The sequence below is a fragment of the Cucurbita maxima genome, unplaced genomic scaffold (genome assembly GCF_002738345.1).
Source record: "Cucurbita maxima cultivar Rimu unplaced genomic scaffold, Cmax_1.0 Cma_Scf00021, whole genome shotgun sequence".
Classification (NCBI taxonomy): Eukaryota; Viridiplantae; Streptophyta; class Magnoliopsida; order Cucurbitales; family Cucurbitaceae; genus Cucurbita; species Cucurbita maxima.
The window spans coordinates 49,627-74,407 of NW_019272037.1; the positions used below are offsets into that span (position 1 = coordinate 49,627).

Sequence of the window (24,781 nt, forward strand, 5' to 3'; positions counted from 1 at the left end):
TTTTTTTTTTTTTTTTTTTTTAGTTCAACAATTGCAGGAGGGAGGAACAAATTATTGACCTTTGAGATGATAATTGGTGCCTTATCCCTAAGTCATAACTAAAATTCCTATACGATTAATATATAATGCATCGATATACAATTGATTAAAACTCCAATAGAAGCTACCTTCAAAAGAGGGGTTTTAAGATGAATGCAATTATTTTATTTATCAAGCAGCACCATTCGGAGTGTCCTATTTTTTTGTACAACTTCAGATATTTAAGAACATGCCTATGAAGAACCCACAATTCAATATAATCAATAATTTGGAAAAGAAAAATCCATGAGTATACATGTCGGTCAACGAATTCAAAATGAACAAAAGAAAAGAAGAATAGGATGAAGGTGATCTATAATAAAAATGTGAATACACAATAGTTGCAGCTTTGTCTTAACATTTCAAAAGTTTTCAACGTTTAGTGAAAGTGTCAATTTTTCCATTTTCGATAATGTCTTAAAAAAATAATGACGTGATAGGTAAAAATAATATTTTTTTCTATCAATTCACACCTTTTGAAAGCTAAATATCTCCAACTCTAGCCGATTAAAGATTCCAACCTGATCCTATCCAAATTTTTAAAACTGGAAGTATAAGATGCTATTTAACATTAAAAAAAATGCTTTATCATAAAAAATAATATTTTAAAAATGCCTTAGCATTCCTTTATTCAATTTCAACTACCTTCTTGAGTAGAAAGTTGATTAATTTCATTGAATTTTTTTGTAACTTGACAATAGATTTGAAACCTTTAAAATATTAGAAATAAAATTTTAAAATGGTGTGAACTTTGAGAACCAAATTATATATTTACCTTAAAAGTTAAGAAAAAATGTTATCTAACATACCAATTTCTCGGAGGTTCACATCAGGAGCAATAAAAGAATTTTCTTTCATTTTGTTAGTATGAATTTGAAGAATCTGTAAACGGCCATTCTCATCCGGTAGGCTGATTTCAACCTGAACTTCCAAGCGACCTGGTCTGTAGAAGCTCATGTGCTTAATTATAGAATCATAACCAAAATTCTTCGTAGGAAAGGAAAAAAAAAAAAACTAATTCTTAAGAGAAAGAAACCTCAAAAGGGCTTCATCAAGTAAATCCTTCCTGTTGGTCATGCCAATAAGTAGCACATTGTTTAATGATTCTACACCATCTATCTGTATAGAAATGATGCCTCTTAGACATGATATAATCCTTGTGTTTAAAAACTTTTAATAAAAAAAAGTATAAAAGAAGGTCCCCTAAACGTAGTGCTGATATTAATTTGCTACAAAAAAAATTCAGACAAACCTTCGTGAGTAACTGGTTGACAATGCTATCATGAACTCCAGTTCCATCTCTAGTTGATCCCCTTGCCTGCAGGCATGATAGAAAAAAGTGAAACGGGTAACTTTTGTCTCAAAACCATATAATATATAAACAAATACTCAGGAAACAAGGTTGGCAAATGGGTGAAATGCTTATTACAGTATGTGTTCAGTTACTATCCTATGGATTGAATTGTGGATTTATTCTTAGTTTTCACCTTTGAAATAAAATTACAGAAAAAATTCTGATTCAAGAATAGCCAACCACAAGAGCCAGCTCTTCATTTTAGCCTAAATAGGTTTTTACAACTATGAGGAGATCTAGTGACTTTTTCACTTGGGAAGTTAAGTTCTTTGTGAATCTAAAAAAATAATAATAATAATAATAAAGCTACAATATATTACAAGAACCAAATACCTTACAAATAGCATCAATTTCATCGAAGATGATGACATGCAACTCACTTTGGTCTCCTGTCTTGAGAAAAAGCCATCTTGGAATTAACAAAATTGAAATACTTGCGATGAAATATCATAATATCTATATCACTCCCATTACCGTGGGCCCTTTGATCATTCTCAGCATCAGCAAAAAGATCTCTCACATTCTTTTCAGTTTCCCCAACAAACTTGCTCAAGACTTCAGGGCCATTGACAATCTAACAAGGTGGAGAAAAACGTGTGGGAGAGAGTGAGAGAACAAATAAAGTTTGGCCAGGTCATAATATAGATTATGCCAATTCGCAGAGACTATGTAGAAGCAGTGGCAATCAGAGATCATACAAGATTGACCAAGTAGAGGTGTAATTATTGACAATTCCAGATGCAGGAAGAAAATTGCACACTTCAAAATCAAGGACTATGCATGAACACTTTGGGCCATAATGCCTCAAAGGTCTTGGTTTTCATAATCAAATATTCTCTATTGTTAACAGTCGACTTCAAAATATAAGTCAGCTTGTCATCCAGGCAATACTAAAATTTAAGAGATCTTACGCATCTAAAATGGAAACTGGAAATGAGAGAAAATAAAACGGAAGCAGATGGAGGATGATATGAGCCTATGATGTAAAAAGTACATCAAACATACATAAAAGGTTGAGTTATATATTAACCTTTGGTTCTCTCCCATTCAACATTTTTCCAATTTGACGTGCAATAAGAGTTTTGCCAGTTCCAGGTGGTCCATATAGCAGCATTCCTTTCACATGTTTAATTCCCAACCTGTAGCAGGTATCTGCTTAGAAAACTTGGTAACCACAAGAAAATGATTATTGTCATTATTAGATTCTTACTTGCTGGTCACATGAGGAGGGAAAACACGAGAGGCAAAAGCTCTTCGAAATATATCAGCAAACTCTTCACTTAATCCACCAATACCAAGTGCTTGAAGATTAAATTCTTTTTGCCGAAAAATGCTACTACTAGCAGCTTCTCGTTGATTAACGATCTGCAAAGTGCAAGGGAATGCATGCAAGTCAAAGAGAAGTAACTAAAAAATTACTCATCCAAGAATGGTGCACTATATAGAGAATCAGTATAGATGACTATCACATCAATGTTATTAGGACTCTCTTCCTTCACAGACTATAATGAGCAAAGAGGAAATAGAAAACATGAGAGAGAAGCATGGAAATTTTCATTATCGGAGTATTTAAGTCAATACATGAAGCAAGCACCAAGAAAGGTCCAGCATTACCATAATATCCTGGACCTGTACTCAGTAATAATTATTGCAATCAAAAGTATCCATAATGACATCTCCAACACATAATATGAAACTGAACATTTATATTTACATTTCCATACTACAATATAGGATTGTCTTGTTGGACTAGAAACGTTAAATTGATAAAATTAAATGCACAGAGAAGTGGGGAGCAAAACTCCAGCACAATAGAAAGTACAGGAAGAACTGCTAATTGATGCATGGAGAGGTTACTATAGTTTCAGAAAGAATTAATAAGCCTGCACCAAGTAGCAGCCAAGTAAATTCCCTTTAAAAGTACAACAATCCAGGATTGATGCCTTCAAGCCATTTCATGGTTTTAAATGTAGCTACATCTAAAAGAACATAGGAGGGTTGGATCATTACTACTAAAAGGTAAGGGATAAATAAGAAGAAGATGAAGATAAGCTTAAAAGGAAATGGGTGCAGTACTCTCAAATAAAAAAGCTTACAAGGAAATGGATGAGATTTTCTAACAGATGATCTAACCTTTATTCCACTTCCATTTGATGTTTCAAAGACAAAATAGGTATCATTTGAAATCATCCCTCTTTCAACACTATTGGATGTATCTTGCCCTTCCACAACAGCTTGATTAACTGTGAAGATGTAGTTAGTACCATGGTACTCAAAAGAAGCTCTTTGCCCTGCTGTCATTATCTGCATGCAAGCATAACCAGAAACTTGTAAGTTATGCCCCCACAACCTTTTTCTAGAAGGTATCATATGTTATTAAACACCAAATGAGAAACTGAAAAGGACCTGCATTCTAGATAATCAATATTGGTCTACAACATAGGATAATTATTAACTAATATTTTAAAATAACAGAATGATGAAAAGAAATCTATGAATTATAACTTATCAGGGTATTTTTCAACTAATGTCTGGATTGATCTGCCACAACCATAGCACCGTAGAAAATCTATGAAAGGTTATAGTAAAAGGAAAGTAATATTTACACGATTGACAAAAAAGAGAAAAAAAACCAAAAACAAGCAAACAATTGGAAATTATGGCCACCTGAGAGGTTACCAAGTAACAAGAGCATGCATATCAGGTAAGTTATGCCTCAAAATTTTACCTGGTTGATAAATCTTTTCCTCAATTGATTAGCCAAGAGAACAGCATCGACCTACAAAATGTAAAAAGAAATAAAACATTAATAATTAACTCCTTGATGATACACTTTGAAATTATCCTGGGGCAGGCAAGAATAGTTCAAATTTGATTTCATTCTGCATACCTGCTCACTTTTGGACCCCTTTTTAACGAACTCCAACTCCAATCTGAGTAAAGCCAGGTTGAAATCATCTGGCGGGATAAATCTAAGCAAAAAAATCATTTTATAAGTATTATTATTGCTGTGACAGCTGCAAAGAAAAAGAGTTCGGTATAGACAAAGACCTTGCCACAGATATTCTGTCCCCAGTTGAAACTCTGGCATGACGACGTTGAATAGCATTTAAGGCAATATGGCCACTGCCTATGCTTCCATGAGGAGTTTTTCTCAGTTAAGCCCACAAAAGTAAAATAAAATGAAAGAGAGCCACCATAGAATGCCATATTCTCTCACTTTTGACATAACATAACTGGATTCACTAGTCGTCAATTCCATCAACACCTTTGTATAATTGAGCAAATGACAAAAGCAATAACGAACAAAAGTTGAACTAGCAGTACTACAAATGTCAAATTTTTCAAACAGAACAACGTGATTTGCTCCAAGAACAGGTAATAATCTTGATAATACGGAAGTAAGATAATTCGTGGTCTCATACACTAAAATTAGTCAAATATTAAGCTCGAGACGAGCTTGAAACTTCACCAAGCTATGAAATATGCTCGCCAAAGCATGATGCAAAATGGCTAATTAGAATTTAGGACAGCGCAAAATACGATATGCAACTAAGAAAGTTTGAGTAAGGCAAGGAAAACAAAATCTGAAAATTGGAAATGATCGAGGTAAAAGTAAACTAATGAAAAAAGGATATGAGAGGGAGAGGACAAAGGAACCGCCAACCAACCCGAGAAAGAGCTTAGTGCCAGGGACCGCATAGTTTTGAAGATCAGAAGCGGAGCAGTAAGCAAGATTAGTAAGGGCAAGGTCCGCCGCCGGTGTACTGGTAACGATCATGGTGGCCGGAGCAGTTGAAGATAGGCCAAACAGACCCGCCATTTTCCCGCGAGGTCTTCAGATCTTTGCGATCAGCGTGGAATAGAGAATCCGTGAGCCTATGTTTCAATAGCAGATTCCAAATTCTGCTGTTTGAATTACGGGAAGTGAGGAATGAGAAAATGTAAACCGACGCAGAATTGGAAGAGAGAGTAGAGAAACGAGATCTGTAATGCTTACCGAATTCCAAGCTCTGCTGGATTGAGTCCCGACGAACGTTGCCTTCGAGAAAAAGGGGCAGAGGTTGAAGACGGAACAAGTCGCACAGAGAAGAAGGAGAAAGGCAAGATCTTGCAATGGAACATGCAGAAAATAAACACCAAACCTTAGTGGTTAAGGCTCCCTTTTGAGTTGGGTATGTTCATATTGGAAATTTCTGAATTTTTTTTTTTTTTTTTTCGTATAAAAACATAAAAATTAATAAATAGCAAAAATAAAATATGAGTATCAACCATTAAAATATATTTTTACCGTCTCATACAATAACTCGATTCATTACCCTACAACGGTCGGAAGCGTCGATTATGCTCTCTAACCATAGCATTTACTCGCTCTGAGTTAAAATAATATTAGTTTTTCATTAAAATATTTTCGTATATTGATATATAAATTAAAGTGTGATAAAAATATAAGATGACCCGAACTTTATCATGTAGTATGGCTGCTCGTCGAAGGTAGCATAATTCAATAATCTTTGTAACCGAAGATACCAAAAGTCATCCATATAAACCTATAACTACCCTGAAGTTTACCATCTTGGTATTACCCTGTATATTTCTCTTTACATTCTCATTGTTGTTCTTCGTATTCTTCACAAAGATCGAGTGTGTGAGTTGTGCAATCCTAACAGTTATAGTTTAATTTTACACTCGAAAGAGGCCGTTTAGATTAAAACTTAAATGCATGATTGATGTAGTTTTATGCTCGAGAAATTTAGGACCACTTTAAAATGGGTTAAATTTTAGGTTTGATTTGGTGTCTAATTCAACGCATCATGCCTAGATTCATACCGAGATTTGAAATTTGAATTCAGCATTTAATAACCTCGACATTCCCTGTATACCCTACGACACAATTGTCGTTATCTATTTGACTTGTCTTATAGTGTTTCTAAGAGTGAAGGTTATCCCCGAAAACTAAAAAAGAAGGTGCATATTGTTGACTTTCTTAATTATTCTCTCATCGAGATTACTCTCGTTCAAATGTGATCTCGATATATTTATGTATCTCTCGTTTACTTCGGCATCACATGTCCATTAGCTTTTGTCTTGGTTCGTCTCGGATTTGGAATCCAAATTCTGCACATGGTGACGCGTCTAACTATGTTATTAACTTATCTTGATGTGTTTCTAAAAATGAAAAACTATCTTCACAAACCAACACGGGCTCTTCAAACATGCTTTGTCCTCGCTCAAAAGAGATGTTACCTTATTATTAGAAACTCAATCATGTAAAGAACTATTTCACCAACCATAGTTTCCTTCAAGTATGCATGTATTTGTACTCTAATTTGAGCTGCTCTAGTGCTCAACCTTGAATTGGTCGGATCATGATAAAAGAGGTTCAGTGGTCCTATAATTCCTAACCAGAAAGTTGTGATGGTTATGCATCCATGAATATGTTTTGAGACATTAGGAGACCTTTTTGTATTAGTTTTGTGATCTAAAACTTTTGGCAACTACGAAACCTTTTTGAAATAAATAACGACTCTTCTTGACTGATAGTGTCACAGTTACTAGAAGGTTGAAGAATGTTGGCAGGTCGGGGGTTTACAGAGTCAGAGTTCGGCAGCCGAAAGGAGTTAAGGTTTCAGTGAAGCCAAGCGTTTTGAAATTTGGAAAGATGGGAGAGGAGAAGAGCTTTACAATGACGATGACTGGAGCTTTGGCGGAGGGTCGAATTAGTTACGACACGCTGATTTGAACCGACAACAACCACTTTGTTAGGAGTCCAATCGTAGTTTCCTCCGACTTGGAAGCCCGAACCAACCTAACCCAATAGGATCCCACATTAAAAAAAAAAAAAAAGGTTATTGGGCCATTATCATGTTTTGGGCCAGAATCTGTCCATTTCCGATTCATTCCCAAATTGGAAGCCCGAAGCCCATCCAGATTTATTACTGTTTCTGCTTCCGCTTCTTCAATGTCTTCCGTTTCGAACGAATCACGATTCCCATTCACTGCTCCTTTGCTGTTCCCATTATCCCACCACGGTGATGAGCGTTGACGAAGCTGTTCTTCCTCCTCCCCCTGATTTGCAACCCTAGCTCTCGTTTCAGGTATTTCAATTCCTTCTTACGCTTCAACTTCTTGCACTTTTCTTCCTTTTCAGCCTTCACTTGCATCCCCCCACCTCCCCACGCCTTTCTGTTTTCCTTTTCTAATCACTGGAAATTCAATTCAATTCAATTTACCACAGAGTTGTCCATTGCCGTTCATCGCCGTTCTCTTCCTCTCCATTCCCACTCTGTTCCTTCTCAGATTCGAGCTTCAGCGCTCAACTCCTCCAAATCTAGACCCATCACGTCGGTTCCCTTCCGAAACGCTTCACTCTCATTTCTCAACGCGTCACAACTTCTAAGATTGGAGTTTTCCGTTCTTTTAGTTTTCTTTTTTATAATAATTATTATAATTTTTTTATTTATTGTTTTCTGACTCTTGCTTTCTGTGAGTCTGGCTTTCGGTTGATGTTGGGAAAGATGATTTTTGGTTTGAATTTTCTATCTGATTTATGGAAATATGGTTGTTCTTCCTTCGATTTTGTGTTCGATTCTGAGTGTGAACTCACCTTTGTTGATTGTGCTGTTCTAGTCCAACCTTATTGAGATTTACAGGTTTGGTGCCATTTTCAGGATTTTTTTTTTCTTTCTTTTCCTGTGTCTCATATATTCTTGAATTCTATTTCTCCGTTTTAGATAGGGAAGAGTCGTATCTTTAGGTGAAATTTGACATCCTGAAGGATACAAATTTTAGAAGGTATTTTTAAGCTAGTATGGTTCTGTAGAGTTCTGTGGGGTTTGGAGGATAGATAGCTTTTTATTCAAAGGAATACTTGAGGATTATCTTTGCAAGACTGGTTTAGTTGGTGATTTAGCTTGTGGGGAAATCAAAATGTCTTGCAAGATTTGCTAGAGATGTTTCTACCTAATTTGAAGTCAACCACATGGACTATCTTCTATTAAGGTTTAGTTCCTTTGGAAACATTGTTAAGCGAACCACAAATCTTAGTTCATTGGAGGCTAAGATTATTATTAATATCGAGAACTCTTGCAAAGAAAACGTCTTAGCTGGGAATATTGGAGATGGTAGTGGTCCAACCAAGATGACTATTGAATCAGTGCTTGAAATTGAATGGGAGAGATTACTTGAACCTTTCGATCTCACAAAGCTTAGGAACTCTCGCATTCTAATTTCCCCCTGTTCAACTTTGTACATTGCTTGAGCTTCCACTTGTGTTGTTCCCACATTGTTGGAAATATTTCAACGGGTGAGTGACCGGAAGAGAAATTGCCAAACATTTGATGTATACTATGTGTTTATAAATAAACTTGGGACAATTGGGGAGCTCAAGGTTATAAATAAACTATTAAAGCAGATGAAAGAAGAAGGGATTTCTTTTTGAGAGTCCATTTTCATGATAATTACGAAACATTATGGGAAAGTTGGACAACCTGGACAAGCAGTTAGATTGCTCCTAGATACGAGGGATTTCTATTTATGTGCACCAACTTTCACATCTTATGAGTAGTTTTGGAAGTACTTGTGACTTGTAATTGTCCACAAGTTGCCACCAATATTTTCTATGTCATGTTGAGTAAGGGTGTCCCTCCCACTGTATTTCTTTTGGCATTGTGATGAAAGCTCTTTGTATGGTTAATGAGGTTGACTCTGCATGCTCACTGCTTAGAGACACAACAAAGTATGGATGTGTACCCTATTCTATTGTTATAATACATGCACCTTCCGAAAAAAACCAAGCTAATGAAGTCTTAAAGCTTTTCGAGGAAATGTTTGTTATGGGATGCATTCATGATGTTTAAACCTTCAATGATATTATTCATGGCCTCATGTGCTTTTAAGGAGGGCTGCATTCTGCACTCACATTTGTTAATGATATGTTGTTCAGAGGATGCACCATTGATAAGATTACTTACAATGGTCTGATAAAAGTATTTTGCAATGCTGGAAATGATGGAAAGGATTGGAGTTATATGAACAAATGATAATGAATGGGCTTAGTGCTGATACTATATCGTGTAATATTCTGAACAACAGGGTCGGTAAAGTTGGAAATGTGGACAACGCATTTGAGTTTCTAAGAGATGATTAATCGAGGTTTTATGCCTGACATAGTCACTTATAACAGTGTTTTAAATGGACTTTGCAAGGTTGGATGTATCAAGAAAGCTTTTAAATCTATTTGATAGATTACAAGTTTAAGGTGTTTGCACCGATGCTTTTACCTATAACGCTTTTATCAGTTGGCACCGTAAAGAAGGCCTGGTAAATGAGATGCTTGTTTATTTCTTTAGAGGTGTAGAGAATGATTCTGTACCTAGTAATGTGACTTGGAAAGTGCTGGTCTATACTTCGGTAAAACAAAGTAACAATGAGAATTGGTTTTCCGCCCCGATGAGTTATGGTGATAAGACGTACTGGTGAAATAATTGTTCATGTTAGATGTTATTATGGTGGTAAAATGTACTAGTGAAATTGTTTTCTGAGACACTTAAGTTTCTTCTTGTGATTCACACATTTGGCAGAAAGTTTAAGAATGCTAGTACTTTAGCGAATTGCTGGCACCCTTAGAAACAGAACCATAAGGCTAAGACAATTTTTCTCTTGATTAAATAAGTTTTATGCGTATTCATGCCTCATTCAAATAGGTGTTTCTTGGCTTGATTGGAGTTTCTTACTTCATTGTTTGCTCATGTATTGGTTCATTTCAGTATATTATGGTTTGATAAGCAAATTTCTCTATCACTTGGTGTGATAACTTTTGTTTACCTTCTTTTTTTAATGCAAGAAATAACTAAAACTTTTCATTAAGACAATGAAAATGTTAGAAAAGAAAAAGGGAAAAAAAAAAGAGGTTGTACACAAAGCTCTTCTGGTTCACACAAAGATTAGATTTGCACCTAGAGCACCAATCATAATATATCTGCATGATCTAGACGAGGATTTACAACATAGATTCTTTTATTGAGTTTCCACCATAATAAAAAGAAAAACAGAAAAAAAAAAAGAAAAAAAAAGAGAAAAAATATCTTATTGATTACAAGATCTTCCCCCCTTTTAAAAAGATGACATCTGAGAACATAAGTTATGTGGGTGAGGCTATTAATTGGAAGAGCTGATTGAATGGAAAGGGGGATTCGTTTCTCATATTTTTCCTTCTAAAACAAGCATGTAGGGGAAAAAACTTCGATAATATGATTGTGTTTAGTTCTTCTTCATGAAAAAGCTCCTGAAAAAACTGACTTTATTCGGTTAATAACAATGCCATGTGAGTTGTGTAAATTAATATCTGAGATCTGGTTGTAAGTAGACTCCAATTGGCACGTGACGACGGTAGCTACTCCTTTGAATTTTTTTGAGCTTCTGTGTATGTGACAATGTTTCACTTGAGCAAGTATTCTTTGCCAATGTGATAATGTGATAATCCTTTGTTGTTCCGTCTCATTGAAACCACTTTCCATGTTGATATTCATTATCAAGAGCCAGTTAGAGAGAGTGGCTTGCTTCAACTTAGAGAGAGCAGCTTGCTTCAACTTAGAGAGAGCAGCTTGCTTCAACTTAGAGAGAGCAGCTTGCTTCAACTTCGACAACAGAATATAGTTCAATTGATGATAATTATAAGTCTTGTTCTATCTATATTGGATGATATTTCTTATTTTTTGAGTTCATATTGTTTTAATGGATGATAAAATTGGGATGGTTGTCCATTGGCCGTGTGCAAAACATATCATCATTATTGAATTCGATCATGCTTGGCGCTAGTATCATCTTGTATATTTTGGTCTATTGGATGATTTGCAGTATATTTAATATCTTATTTCAAATTATTATGATGCAGTTACTCATCTGTCCTGGAAAATTGGATTATGGATACAACTGCTTAATAATAGCATATATAATGTTGGTTATTGAGGCATTACTGTTTCTGTGTCAATATGTTTGTGTAAATGATTATTTTGACAATTATTCTTATTATAACGCCTTTCATTATGTATTACTATTTGATATAAAAGTACAGAGTTGTAATTTGCTTCCATTAAAATGTTGCAACATTTTACTGTGCTTGCATACTGTCTTCTCACGGCATGTTCTTCTGAAAAAAATAGCATCATTCATCCCAATTATTTCCTCCGTAATGTTTTTAGAATTTTGGTTAATTATACTTTTTCTTACATAAATTTCTTTGTACATTTGTTTTCGTTCTTGGAATGGCCAGGCTGGGTTCAATAATGTGAAAGGTCCTGAATTTTTTACTTGATCTATTGAAGCTAACGCGGATTGGCACAAGATTACATTCTATTGCCCCTTTTTTTTTGCTTCTCTCTTCATCAACTATTAGCTTCAGAACATAGGTACTCTCAGATTCTTTCCTTGATCCGTCAAGTGAGCACTCACAAAATCTCTCTGGCGTATTTTATGCCTTCTCTTCCTTCCAAGTTTCCTTTGTCTCTCTATATTTTTTAATTCTATTTTTTTGATTGTGAATAGGCAATAGTTGCATCCTTAGGTGGAATTTGGGTTTCTGAAGGACCCAGAGCTCGGAAGGTATTTTGAAAGTATTATGGTTTTATAGAGTTCTGTGAGGCTTGGGCGATGGAGGAGAAAACTGAGGAGGAAAAAACTGAGGATTATCTTTTCAAGATTGTTTTAGTTGGTGATTCAGCCGTGGGAAAATCGAATCTACTCGCTAGATTTGCTAGAGATGAATTTTACCCTAATTCAAAATCAACTATTGGAGTGGAGTTCCAAACCCAAAAGATGGAAATAAATGGAAAGGAAATCAAAGCTCAAATATGGGATACAGCTGGTCAAGAGCGATTTAGGGCTGTTACATCTGCATATTATAGAGGAGCTGTTGGAGCTCTCCTGGTATACGACATTAGTAGGCGCCAGACATTTGACAGCATTGGGAGATGGCTGAATGAACTTCACAGTGAGTATTATAAAGTTGCTATCTAATGTTTCTTGAAAATAAAATCTCCAATCTGACGTTGTTATACCTTTTTATTTGATTATGCTTCAAGTTATTGGACTGGTTGACTTCTCATTATTCTATCTGACTGTATTACCATATCTTTTTTGTGAATATTCCGACATCATTTTATGTTGAAAAAAAATTATGTAACAGTGATTTCCTTTCTGGAAATGGTAGAATATTCTTCAAGTAATGAAAGATTATAAGTTGGAATGTCCTCAAGAGCTGCATCTGAATTAGAAATAGTTTAATTACATGGTCATAGTGTTGAATCAACGCTGGAAAAGGGTGAAGCAATTGGTTTTGATGTGTTTATAATCTGAAAGGACTGATTGGGGAATCTTTTATTGAACAGCTCATTCTGACATGAACGTAGTAACCATACTGGTTGGCAATAAGTCTGATCTGAAGGATGCTAGAGATGTAGCTACATCTGAAGGCAAGTCTTTGGCAGAAGCTCAGGGTCTGTTCTTCATTGAAACCTCCGCCCTCGATTCCTCGAACGTGACGAACGCGTTTCAGACGGTTGTGAAAGAGATCTACAACATATTGAGCCGAAAAGTTATGATATCTCAAGAACTCAACAAGCAGGATGTTAGCTGGATGGAGGATGGAAAGACGACTGTAGTTATACAGGGAGAGGAGGACCAAGTAGTTGAAGAGCCCAAACAAGGTGGTGGGTGCTGCTGATCCCAAGTAATTTACTTATATAATATTGGAATCCCTTCTCTCATTTATTCTCTGCTCATTATATAGTATCATCTTCTTCTCCATCTGGTTGAATTTTCTTCAGTCACTGAATCTGCTTTCCATTTCTTTCTTCTTCTTCTTCTTCTGCAATTCTGGGTAACATTGATTTGATGATGTGTACTCGCATGACTGATGGATTACAGAAACATGGGGCGGAATTGAAAAGTGTAAATGTGACCTGGAAGGGTTTAATTTTCAAAAGTAATCTTTTTACCTTATCCTTCTTGAATCATTCATGTTTATTATATTGAGTTCATTATTATGAAACATTTATCATATATGCTTTTCTCTGGAAATGATATTCATTATAGTTCTTAAGGTGATGTGGTTTGCTAAACGGATCAGGTCTTCCAATGAACATCCTACTGTTGTCGAGTTGATGAGTCGAAAAATAATGGAATGCATATCTGTGAGTGTACAGCTTAGATTGACTTACATTTAGGGTTTTTTTTTTTTTTTTTTTTTTTTTATTAAATAAATTAGGGCTTGTTTGATAGACAATCTAGAGTATGTTTTATGTTTTTGGTTTCATGGGTAAATTAGGGTTTTTTTTTTCTCTAGTAAATTAGGGTTTGTCTGATGTTCAATCTAGATTTGTTTTATGTTTTGTGTTTCATTGGGTTGGTAAATGTATTTTTGAAATTTATTTTTAGATTTTATTATCCAAATGGTGAGAATATTTGAACATATTTATGCTTCTTTTGTTGTATCCAAATTTTAAATTTTAAATTTTAAAATGTAGATTTATATTTTAAAAAAATAAAAACTTTGATAATAAAGGATTTCAAGTGAAAAAAATTAATTTGTTCTTGTTATAATATATATTATAATTATATGATATCAAAAAATAATAATCAAACAATTTTTATAAACTAATTAATAACGTTTTATATTGAAAATAATATTATGTAGTCAACTCTAGTTTTGTGATTTATAAATATATTATGTGAATTTCATCTATAAATGTTTTAATTGAAATCTAATGTACAATTTGTCTACCATTTTCTGCTAAATTTTAACTTAAATAATATTTGTATTTGTATCTAATATTTGACTATAAAATAAATAAAAATGGGGATTATATATATGTTATAAAATTCTTGAAATTTGATCTAATGCCCTTATAACAAGATTTTAAAATTTAAATTATCTAATAATCTTAAAAATGATAAAGAATCAGTCTAAGAGAAAGTTTTAGAACGGATTACTTTTATAATCAAAATCAAGAATAAAAAAAACTAGTTTTTAAATTCGTCGAATCATTTCAAAAAGTTTGATCAACACCGCATGCAAATTATAAAACATAAGAATTTGCAAACTTTATTTTTTTCAATTTAGAATTTAATGCATGAAAGAAAGGCTTTATATAAAACTACTCGAGTTAAATACCCTATAATCTCCTTGTTAAAATGACTAGTTAATACGGGAATATGGAAATTTACAATATAACTTTAATTTCCATATTAAAACGAGTTTAAATGAAGGATCGTACTTAAGTTACTATTAAAATAATGCAATAAAAGAAAATGTGTCATCTAGTAACCATTTATGGTCTAAATTTCGTAGATTCAACTATGAGTTCATTTGATGTATCTCTGAAGTTCAAATTTGTACAACATGGAGGGAAAAGCTTCAACATCTTCCAAAACTTCCTTTAACAATCTTACCATAACCTAAATGTAAAGTTCATGGTAGCTTTTTGGCTCTCGTTTCTGTAATTGGGCCTTAAGGTATGAAAATTCCTTACTCTTGGATTTGATGGTGATTTTACGTTGGTTGTTTGTAATTATAACTATAGTCACCTTGGAGTGATGATAAGCATTTGACATTGATTGCATGTTGGTTATTTCATAATTAATACCATAGTGACCTTGGGGTGGATGATAACGATTTGACAATATTTGCACGTTGGTTATTTCGTAATAACCACCATAGTCACCATATAATATTAATAACGGTTTGACGGTGATTGCACATGAGTTATTTTGTAATTAGTCGTAGTCACCTTTAGGATGATGATAACAATTTGGTGACGGTTACACGCTCGTTATTCGCAATTTATGTCATAGTCACAATTAGCATGATACCAATTTCGCACCAATTTCGCAGGTTGGTTTTTCTGTAATTACTACCATAGTCACTTTAGGGTAATGAAAATAATTTTTTTTGGAAAGGTTACGGATATTAAAGTAATTATCCACTAAAATCTCTCGATTTTTTATTATAATTATATAAATATTTACATATCTCCCCAAATAGAACAATTATTTATTTATTTATATATTCTTACCATACAAATAGTGATTGTATAATTAAATTATTTATCAGGATAATTTTTTTTTAACTTATTGTCTATCATAATTTTATTTGGACATATATAATTAAAATTAGTAAGGATCAAATTTAGTTCATATTTTCCTATTTGAAATAAAATATAAATAATTTATTTATCTTGTAAAAATTGGGCTTTTTATTTAATGTTATAAAATTTTAAAATATGATTACTTTTGCCACGTGTCACGAGCTTGTCTCTCGAAATCACCCTCACGAAGTGTTGAGTCATAAGAATAATTAATTAATTTATTATTATGATATTACTAAAACAAAATTAGCACAAAAAATCCAAATGATTAAATTTAAATTAAGTATTAAAATAAATGATAATTATTAAAAAAATTCTCCTCTCTTTTAAAATAAATAATTACGGAGAAGAAAAAATTAAAAGAGATTAAACCCTAATTTAAAGAATATTTATGCTATAGAATTAAAATTGATAAATATTCATTACAAATGTTTTTAAAATTCTAATCAAATTTTAAATGACATATATATATATATATACACACACACATATACATATACACATACACATACATATATACATAGACATACACATACACATATACTAAGATTTCAAAAATAAAAAATAATTTTAAGGTTAAAATTGAATATCACTAAAAGAAACATAATTTATAGTGTTCTAGAGCGCTCTAAAAAAACAAGTACATAAGAATGAGTTCTAAGAAATAGAACGAGATTTTGTTGTGGAACAAGATATGATAAATAAAGACAACAAGATACGATAAATAAAGACAACAAGATACGATAAATAAAGACAACATTCGAAGCGAGACAGTAAAGATAAAAAGGAGACGAAAAGAGGAGGTAAATTTACAACAACAAAGAAGAATGTGGAATCTGGATAATATCACACCACTAAATCAACCTCAGTTTTCATACAATCAGATGAGAATTACTAATAACAATAATAAAAGATGAAACAACAAGAAAGGCTGCCTGATGAGTAGTAGTATAGCAACTTTCCCAGAAAAACGAAGAACCCGAAAAGAAAAGAAGAAGAAGAAGAAGAAGAAGAAGAAGAAGGACGTTGATTCGTTCGTGTGACATCGTTTGTCGGAGTAGGCGTAATATGCAACAGTTGAGCATATATAAGCTTACCCACAATCCAATTATACATATCAATCAAATTACAAGCAAGAAAGAAGAAGAAAGAAGAAGAAAAGACCTATATTTTGAAGCTCAATCCTGAGGAAGAGAAAAGCCTGTGGAACCTGCCTGCCTGCCTGCCTGCTTCTCTTATGGGACAGTTTGTCAAAACACAAAACAAATTAGCTCTGACAGTATCAAATGGGAGGAGTGTATCACAATGTCGATACGAAAATTATACGAAAATCGCAGTACAACCTGCCTGCTTTTTTACCGAATACGCTTCACCTACTATTACTTTTTGACATCTGTTGCTTGTATCATCTTCTTCCTAAGCAGCAATTCCTGAATCATCAATCAAACATTTTAGCAATCAGCCTTTTTTTCATTTTGTTCGACCTCTGTTCGAGATTTCTAAGCAAATCATCGACTCTAGTTGGGAGAAGATCATGAGCTTTAATGATTTCAAGTTCCCCAAAAGTTTAGGAATGGGTCTAGTTTGTAGATTTGTAGAGTGAGATCCCACATCGGTTGGAGAGGAGAACGAAACATTCTTTATAAGGGTGTGGAAATCATTTTAAAAACCTTGAGGGGAAGTCCGGAAAGGAAAGCCTAAAGGGGACAATTTCTGCTAGTGGTGGGCTTGGATTGTTACAAATGGTATCAGAGCCAAACACCGGGCGATGTGCTAATGAGGTGGCTGAGCCCAGAAGGGGGGTGGACATGAGGTGGTGTGGCAGCAAGGACACTGAACCCCAAGGAGGGTGGATTGAGGAGTCCCACATTGATTGGTGAAGGGAACAAGTGCCAGCGAGGACACTGGACCCCAAAGGGGGGAGGGAGGTGGGTTGTGAGATCCTAAATCGGTTGGGGAAGAGAACGACACATTCTCTATGAGGGTATGGAAACCTCTCCCTAGCCGACTCGTTTTAAAACCTTTAAGGGAAAGCTAGAAAGGGAAAATAAAGAGGACAATATCTGCTAGCGGTGAGCTTAGGCCGTTACAAGTAGGCAATGAACATTCCAAACTTGCATGGAAAAGCTTAGGGAATAGGGACTACGAACAATTTCTTAAAAACTATGATCGGATAGCTAGAAAAAGCAAACGTTATCCAGTCATAGAACGCATCGTTTACTAGTCTAACATTTAGGAGGAAAGAACATTAGGAATCCACAAAAACAAGATCATTCATCATAAAACTAGAAAAAAGAAAGACTCACCTCTATTAGATTGTCTATTAGAAACACCATATCCAACAGTATAACCACCATTGTTTCTACTAATAACATCCGAAGCTGCATTCCCAAGCCCGAAACCAACCGACGAAGAATCCTCGAGCTCAGTCGGTAACAACTGCCAACTGGAATGCCCATAAAATGAGTTTCCTTCATCATTGTTCCCATGAACCTCATCATATATATTTGGTGCAGAGTACAAAGATGCTGAGGAAACATTAGTTCCAACGCTTCTAGCATAACCTACAGTCGTTCCCGACGTTAAGCTGCCATCACCGCTTGCAAAGTCGAGATTAACAGCATTGAATGGAGAACCAGAATGTTCCCCATGAACTAGACTTGCAGAAGCACCCCAAAGCCCTCCGATACCGTTCAACGAATTAGTTCCTGTATGCACACCACCAGAGCCAGGAAAAGTCCTCAAGTGTGATGAGTTTGTACCAACAGAGTTCCCAACGTTTCCCCACAGATTCTGAACCGATGAGCTTAAAATCGAACTATTACCTCCATTGCCACCACCATACACCATGGGGTTCGGGCTACCATACCTATTCAAATTTCCACCATACGAGGGGCTCATTACTCGTCCATAGCTAAGGTTAGAGCCAACGTTGAGACCTGTCCCATAGTTCGGGTTCAACCCTGTTTCGAGATTTAGCCCGATTCCATAACCAGGACTGATCGGAGAAAGTCCACCCCGACCAACTGTAACAGGACTAAACCTATCATCAGATCTCAATCCATATGCTCCAACCGAGGTCGGGTTATATCCTTGATTATAGCCATTTAAATAGCTACCAACTCTACCAAAACCATAAGGGTATGCACCTAATTGACTTCGGTTTGGCACTGGTGATGATTCCTTTGGAACAGCCCTCTTAACCTCAACCATTTTACCATTGAGTTCATGAAAAGTTTTGTATAAAACTTTCTCCACCGATTCCTCGGACTCGTAAGTGATAAATCCGAAACCTCTCGGTCTCTGAGTATTATGATCGTACATTACCACGACGTCTGTGATTGTTCCAAACTGATCAAAATACGTTTTGAAGTCACTCTCCGTAACAGTTGATGCCAAACCTCCTACGAATATCTTTTTCGTGCGAGTAGGACCTGGGGACCCAAGGATACCGGTATTGTTCCTGCTCAAAATGTTTTGATCGTCTCGAGGAACAGCCTTCTTTGCTTCAACCTGAAAATAAATAAACATCAAAACATGAAAATGATAGAGTTTACTCTCATTACCGATGCAAATAGAAGTCGAGATGCAACGGAACATATCATTGTAATACAAGTGGTGATCATCACACATAAATCCTAGTGTCCGTGCATACACGAACTATATAAGATAACAATTGGCATAGCTTTAGGATTTATCTACCGCATTCTTTATGTAACAGCTCAAGTCCACCGCTAGCAAATATTGTCCTCTTTGGGCTTTCCTTTTCGGGCTTCTCCTCAAGATTTTTAAAACGTGTTTGATAAGGAGAGGTTTCCACACCCTTATAAAGAATGTTTCGTTCTTCTCCTCAACTGATGTGGGATCTCACAATCCACCCACTTCTGGATCCAGCGTCCTCGCTGACACTTGGTCCTCTCTCCAATCGGTGTGGGATCTCACAATCTACCCCCCTTTGGAGCCCAACATCTTCGCTGGCACGTCGTTCGGTGTCTGGCTCTGATACCAACTATAACAGCCCAACCCCACTGTTAGCAGATATTGTCCTCTTTGGGCTTTCCCTCAAGGTTTTTAAAACGCGTCGGCTAGGAAGAGGTTTCCACACCCTTATAAAAAATGTTTCATTCTCCTCCCCAACCAATTAACATTCCGAGCACATACGTAGGCATCATACTTCCACAAAAACGGAAGAATTGTAATAAGTTCAAATCACGATGAACACCAAAGAACATCTAGAAAACCTTAATCCTTCCACGAGCATATTAACACACAAAATCAAAACAGAACACAAACTCGAACAAGCCATGAACGACATCTAAAGCTTCCAATACAAATGGAAAGATCAATGAAATCAAGAACAATAGACAAGACTTACAGTTCTTCCATCAATCACATGCTTTTCCAATACAACTCTTGCTGCAACAACAGGGTCAGCAAAGACAACGAAACCAAAGCCACGAGCACGGCCAGTGGTCCGATCCCTCATGATCATCACCTCCACCACTTCCCCAAAGCTCTGAAAATATTCTCGAAGACGATCTTCATCCGTGTCCCACGAAATCCCACCAATGAAAAGCTTGCCAGGATCCATGCCCACTCTACAAATCCATTCCAATCAACCCCATCAATATCATTCAACAATTCAAACACATACACCACACAAACAATCAGGTATCTTAAAGTCTAACCCCTTCGCCTTGAGAAGAACAAGCACAAAACCAATCAATCCTAAAAAAGCTACAGAAAACATGGATTCGATGAAACAGGAAGCATTCATTTCAGAAACATCATCACAATGCAAGCTAAATCAAACAGATAGCATCAATAACAAATTCATCATCAAAACAAAAAAATGCTATCAATGTTAGATACAAAATGATAGCAATCAGATTCGATCTCATATCATCGGAGCATCCATCGATCAACAAAAACCGATCGATCTACAAATCATGAATCCACAAAAGGTGAAGCCACAAAAAGGGAAATGACCCTCTTCCAAGAAAAGGGTAAAAACACCATCGAAACGAGTTTTGATTCAAAACCCATAAAAGTATTGAAGAAACAAAAGATTTGCAGAAAATCAAAGAGGAAACAAAAACTTACCCAAATCAAAACGACCCAGAATCTAAGATCTAAGAGAAGGCATAATAAGAAGAGAGGGCGAGAGGCCCTCCTTTTTTGCTATCTCTTTCCTTGTTCTAAGTTACTGTTTTCGTTTTTGTTTTAGATAAATATGCAATACCCAAATAAACAAAGGAAGGCTATATATGAAACAGCGAGGAGGCAGATATTTGTGTAAGAAAATGGAATTTGCATCTGAAATGGGCGCAATCTATATATATATATAATTATATATGTATAGGTAGAGAGAGAAAGAGAAGAAAAGAAAGGCTTGGCTGTCTTGCGCGTTCCATTCTTACAAAGAACGGACGATGGAATGGATTAAAATGGGCCAAACTCTTAGGCTCAAACATCAAAATTGATCAAAAACATTCCAAAGAGATGCAAATTTAGCCCATTTTTTACCTTTTCTTTTTCTGGGTATTTAGGATTCAAAGTATTGGGTAAGAAAAAAGACAAGTTTAAGAACGAAGAAAAATCAAATGCAACGATTATTGATTTTTCTCCATGGAATTAGTCAATGTGAAGCTTAAGAAATCAATTTTTTATGATTAAAAAAAAACATCCTCTGCAGCTAAATTACTTCCTGTGGAGGCAAGGAATGAGGCATTTAGGCTAAACTTGGTTGTTGACATTTGGATCTTCAATTGTTTAAGTGACCTTTCAATTAGTTGTCATCATAATTAAATAAATAAATATTATGAAAATGAGGGGGACAATAAGGTAAATTTGGATTGGGAATGTGTTTAATAATAATAATAATAATAAATAAATAAATAAATAAATAAATGGATGAGTTTTTTAGTATAATAATAGGAAGAAAAAAAAAAGAGAAAAAGAAAAGGTGGGGCAGATGTGGTAAAGACAGAGATTGCTTGTCCTTCCCCTCATTCTTCGGCAAATACAATAAAATAGCGGTTGAGCTGTGGTTAAAAAAAATGTGTCAATAATATTCTTAAATTTAAAAAATACTTTACGGATACTACTTGTCACAATCACATTTGTAAACCCTTTTAAAAGTATAAAGGAATTAGGATAAATTAAAATATAACAAATTACCATCCATAATTTCTTTATTTTGTTTATTTTTTTAATTCTCGAACATTTAACAAACGCTTCGATTATAGTTATGACATATTAACCTGTTAAACTATAAATACAAAAAAATTATAAAGCTTTTAATTTATAGGAGAAAAAGGGAAGAAAACCTAATAAAAATTAAAATTTACCAATAAAAAAGACTTGAGCACATTAATTATCACGGGACTAGAACCCAATCATCCGAATTATTGTTCAATTTAAATTTTACTTTTTTTTTTCTCTCGATAAAATTATATATACTTATATATTTTATTTTTATTAAATTTTATTTATTTATTTATTTTTGCACATATTAAGGAAATGTTTGAAAATAAATAAATAAATGTTTTATAAATTAACATTTTACAAGGAAATAAATGACAGTAAAACCCAATCAACCTAGTCATAAATTTCCCGCCAAAAATAGTTAAATTGGATTAATTTTTAAATAAAAATGATTTTAATTAAACAAATTACACCCAAACAATTATGAAAATGTCTCCAAATAAATCTAAGAGAATAGCTATTAAATAAACAAAATATATTAATTTAAGTAAAAAAAAATCTATTATGGTGTAATATTTTTACTTTTTCTTCAAGTTGACTCCTGTAGCTACTAGTAGGTGGTCCAATTAATAGGGTAAAAAGAATTATAAAAAAAAAAACGAATAAATTTATCTTTTTATATTTTAAATTCCAACTAATTATTCAATTTTGATTATTAAATACAATGGTTTTTTGCTTGACTTTGTAGAATGACAAATTCTATACATATTTTCAACAATTCCAAGCTTTTTTTCAAAAATTAACAAATACATCAAATTCTAACACTTTTCTAAAAAAATATTTGTACATCCTCCCTTAATCTACACTCGAGCTTTTCTGTGAAATTAACAAATACGTCAAATTCCAACATTTTTGTAAAAATATCCATCCATCCTCCCTTAATCTAGACTTGAGCAACTCGAGCTTTTCTGTGAAATTAACAAATACGTCAAATTCCAACATTTTTGTAAAAATATTCATCCATCCTCCCTTAATCTAGACTCGAGCAATTCCACGGTACTTCAAATTCGAGCACTTTTTGTAAAAATATTTGCCCATCCTCCTTCAATGTTCCAAAAATAGACTTCATAAACTAAGTCTCCATTGCTGAGTACCCCAAATACAACTTATTAACTTACTAACCTTAGACTTCATAAGCCAATTCAGCGCCTCAAACAATCCCTAAATGGTTAAGGGTCCTTCATTCCTTCGAGGTTGGAAGTTCAAACACCCCACCCTCCATACATTCGTGTACTTTAACAAAATATACGAACTTTATACAAAGCGTCAACTGTTAGAAATCACGGATCTCCACAATGGTATGATATTGTCCACTTTGAGCATAAGCTCTCATGGCTCTACTTTGAGCTTCCCCAAAAGGCCACATACCAATGGAGATAGTTTTCTCATTTATAAACCTATGATCTTCCACTAAATTAGCCAATGTGGGACTCCTCCCAATGATAATCCTCAACCTCGGCCATTCCCCAATAACACACAAAATGTGAAAAACTAGGATATATACTCAATGACGGAAGCCCTCAATCCCTCTATTAGAAAGAAGAAATCCAAATGCAAGAGTAAGATTTCTTCATCACTGTCCGAAAGGATTTAGTAGAGAGAAACAGAAACAGGAGATGATAGGATGATATATATATATATATAGCTGCAACAAGTATATTCTACAACATGCATTAGCATGCCGTCCAATGAAACTAACCACAAAATAGCTACAGAACATTCAAAACATCAACAACAGTATCCAATTTGAACTTTACAAATTACATTAAATGAAATGAAAATCAGTTGAACCTTCGTTCTCTTTCAAAGAACAGGTCATAGATGATAGAGAACGAAACCAGGCAAAGCAAGAAAAGGAAAACAGAGCAACAATTTTGCTTGTGCTCTCTTAGGAATTGATGAACCTCAAAGGCTCAAACAAACAAATCTCATAGTCATCACCAGATAGCCAGGCAACTTTTGCTAATAATCTTCCCTCCTAATTCCTCCCAAGTAGTTGTGACAACATTCCGGGAGGAGAACAAAGCAATTCTTCACAAGGGTGTGGAAACTGTTAGATGAACACGACTTCCCATAATGGTATGATATTGTCCACTTTGAGCATAAGCTCTCAAGACTTTGATTTGGGCTTCCCCAAAAGGCCTTATACCAATAGAGATAGTATTCCTTGATTATAAACTCATGTTCGTCCCCTAAATTAGCTGATGTGGGACTTTCATCCAAGAGAAACCTCTCTCTAGCATATGTGGTTTAAAATCCTTGAGGAGAAGCATGAAAGGAAAATTCCAAAAAGAACAATATCTGCTAGCGGTGTGATTGGGCCATTACAGTAGTTGTGTTAACTATCTAATGGAAAAGCAACAAAGAATCTGATATCAATGATCTACCACAGCTACATCAGAATGGGCAGAATGTGCCTATTACTATGAAATATATTACCATCTGTGGATGACAACCAGCTCAGAACAAACAAGACTGCTTGAAGGATAAGATGCAAGCACAAAAGATCACATAAAAAAAACTATACAAGCACATAATAAAAGTTTTTCAAGTTCATTGGCGTTGGTGTACTGTTCTGATAGTATCATAAAGAACATTTTTCTCCCTCTTAGAGCTACTATTTTCTATTTTCTGGTTAGATGCTGAAACTCTTGAGGAAATCAACACGAGTTATAACAATGTGACACAAAATTAAGTCTATCGAGACACCTTCAAAAAAAGGTCTACCAATACCCCTCAATGGAGCACCATTGTAATCGATCAAAAGCAAAGAAATCATGTATGATCTTCAGAAAAAAGCGAAGATTCAATTTGCTTATTGACACAACCTGATTGCAAGTTTAATAAGGTGAACATCGTAATAGTGTCCACAAATGGAACTCAAATTTCAGAAGAAGAAAGCAAAAAAGGGAAAAAAAAAAAAAAAAAAAAAAAAAAA

At 34.6% G+C, this 24,781-nt stretch overlaps 4 protein-coding genes and 2 pseudogenes across 11 annotated transcripts in view; 3 read left to right on the forward strand and 3 right to left on the reverse strand.

Annotated features, from left to right (window-relative positions):
* LOC111495493 (vesicle-fusing ATPase-like) overlaps positions 1 to 5,588 on the reverse strand; it is a 13,033-nt gene extending 7,445 nt beyond the window's left edge. Inside the window, exons 1-13 of one of the 4 annotated variants that reach the window (XM_023145559.1) lie at positions 5,433 to 5,588; positions 5,071 to 5,341; positions 4,484 to 4,579; positions 4,323 to 4,404; positions 4,161 to 4,211; positions 3,566 to 3,736; positions 2,643 to 2,797; positions 2,463 to 2,571; positions 1,907 to 2,006; positions 1,766 to 1,821; positions 1,331 to 1,396; positions 1,115 to 1,197; positions 888 to 1,021 (exon numbers count right to left, since the gene is read on the reverse strand). In XM_023145559.1, coding sequence (XP_023001327.1) covers positions 888 to 1,021; positions 1,115 to 1,197; positions 1,331 to 1,396; positions 1,766 to 1,821; positions 1,907 to 2,006; positions 2,463 to 2,571; positions 2,643 to 2,797; positions 3,566 to 3,736; positions 4,161 to 4,211; positions 4,323 to 4,404; positions 4,484 to 4,579; positions 5,071 to 5,255 — 1,288 coding nt within the window. In that variant the 5' untranslated portion in view covers positions 5,256 to 5,341; positions 5,433 to 5,588. Of the gene's footprint in view, positions 1 to 887; positions 1,022 to 1,114; positions 1,198 to 1,330; positions 1,397 to 1,765; positions 1,822 to 1,906; positions 2,007 to 2,462; positions 2,572 to 2,642; positions 2,798 to 3,565; positions 4,002 to 4,160; positions 4,212 to 4,322; positions 4,405 to 4,483; positions 4,580 to 5,070; positions 5,342 to 5,432 lie in introns of those variants that run through there. The other 3 variants (XM_023145561.1, XM_023145560.1, XM_023145562.1) reach the window with 3 other exon arrangements.
* A 1,803-nt stretch (positions 5,589 to 7,391) lies between these two features.
* LOC111495497 (ras-related protein RABA5a-like) lies at positions 7,392 to 13,446 on the forward strand. Of its 4 annotated transcripts, none has more exons than XM_023145567.1 (4): positions 7,392 to 7,530; positions 11,706 to 11,872; positions 11,978 to 12,422; positions 12,820 to 13,446. In XM_023145567.1, exons 3-4 carry the CDS (start codon positions 12,083 to 12,085, stop codon positions 13,152 to 13,154), a joined length of 675 nt encoding a protein of 224 aa, XP_023001335.1. In that variant the 5' UTR covers positions 7,392 to 7,530; positions 11,706 to 11,872; positions 11,978 to 12,082; the 3' UTR covers positions 13,155 to 13,446. The 4 variants fall into 4 exon arrangements, with proteins under 4 accessions (XP_023001335.1, XP_023001334.1, XP_023001336.1 ...); XM_023145566.1 differs by having other exon boundaries at positions 11,706 to 11,841; XM_023145568.1 differs by having other exon boundaries at positions 11,758 to 11,841.
* On the forward strand, positions 8,415 to 10,488 carry LOC111495239 (annotated as a pseudogene).
* Positions 9,334 to 11,610, forward strand: LOC111495706 (annotated as a pseudogene).
* Positions 13,447 to 16,384: 2,938 nt separating the features above from the next.
* On the reverse strand, positions 16,385 to 20,974 carry LOC111495494 (heterogeneous nuclear ribonucleoprotein 1). 2 transcript variants are annotated; one of them, XM_023145564.1, is made up of 4 exons: positions 20,680 to 20,974; positions 19,952 to 20,174; positions 17,883 to 19,089; positions 16,385 to 17,006 (listed from the first exon to the last, which is right to left on the reverse strand). In XM_023145564.1, the coding sequence occupies exons 2-4, from the start codon at positions 20,165 to 20,167 to the stop codon at positions 16,993 to 16,995; spliced, it is 1,437 nt and encodes a 478-aa protein (XP_023001332.1). In that variant the 5' UTR covers positions 20,168 to 20,174; positions 20,680 to 20,974; the 3' UTR covers positions 16,385 to 16,992. The 2 variants fall into 2 exon arrangements, with proteins under 2 accessions (XP_023001332.1, XP_023001331.1); XM_023145563.1 differs by lacking the exon at positions 20,680 to 20,974 and adding an exon at positions 20,265 to 20,615.
* Positions 20,975 to 24,609: 3,635 nt separating this feature from the next.
* The window catches only part of LOC111495627 (NADH-ubiquinone oxidoreductase 20.9 kDa subunit-like), an 817-nt gene continuing 645 nt past the window's right edge, over positions 24,610 to 24,781 (reverse strand). The window contains exon 3 of the mRNA XM_023145740.1: positions 24,610 to 24,753. The gene's annotated coding sequence lies outside the window, so the exon portion shown is untranslated. The remainder of the gene's footprint in view (positions 24,754 to 24,781) is intronic.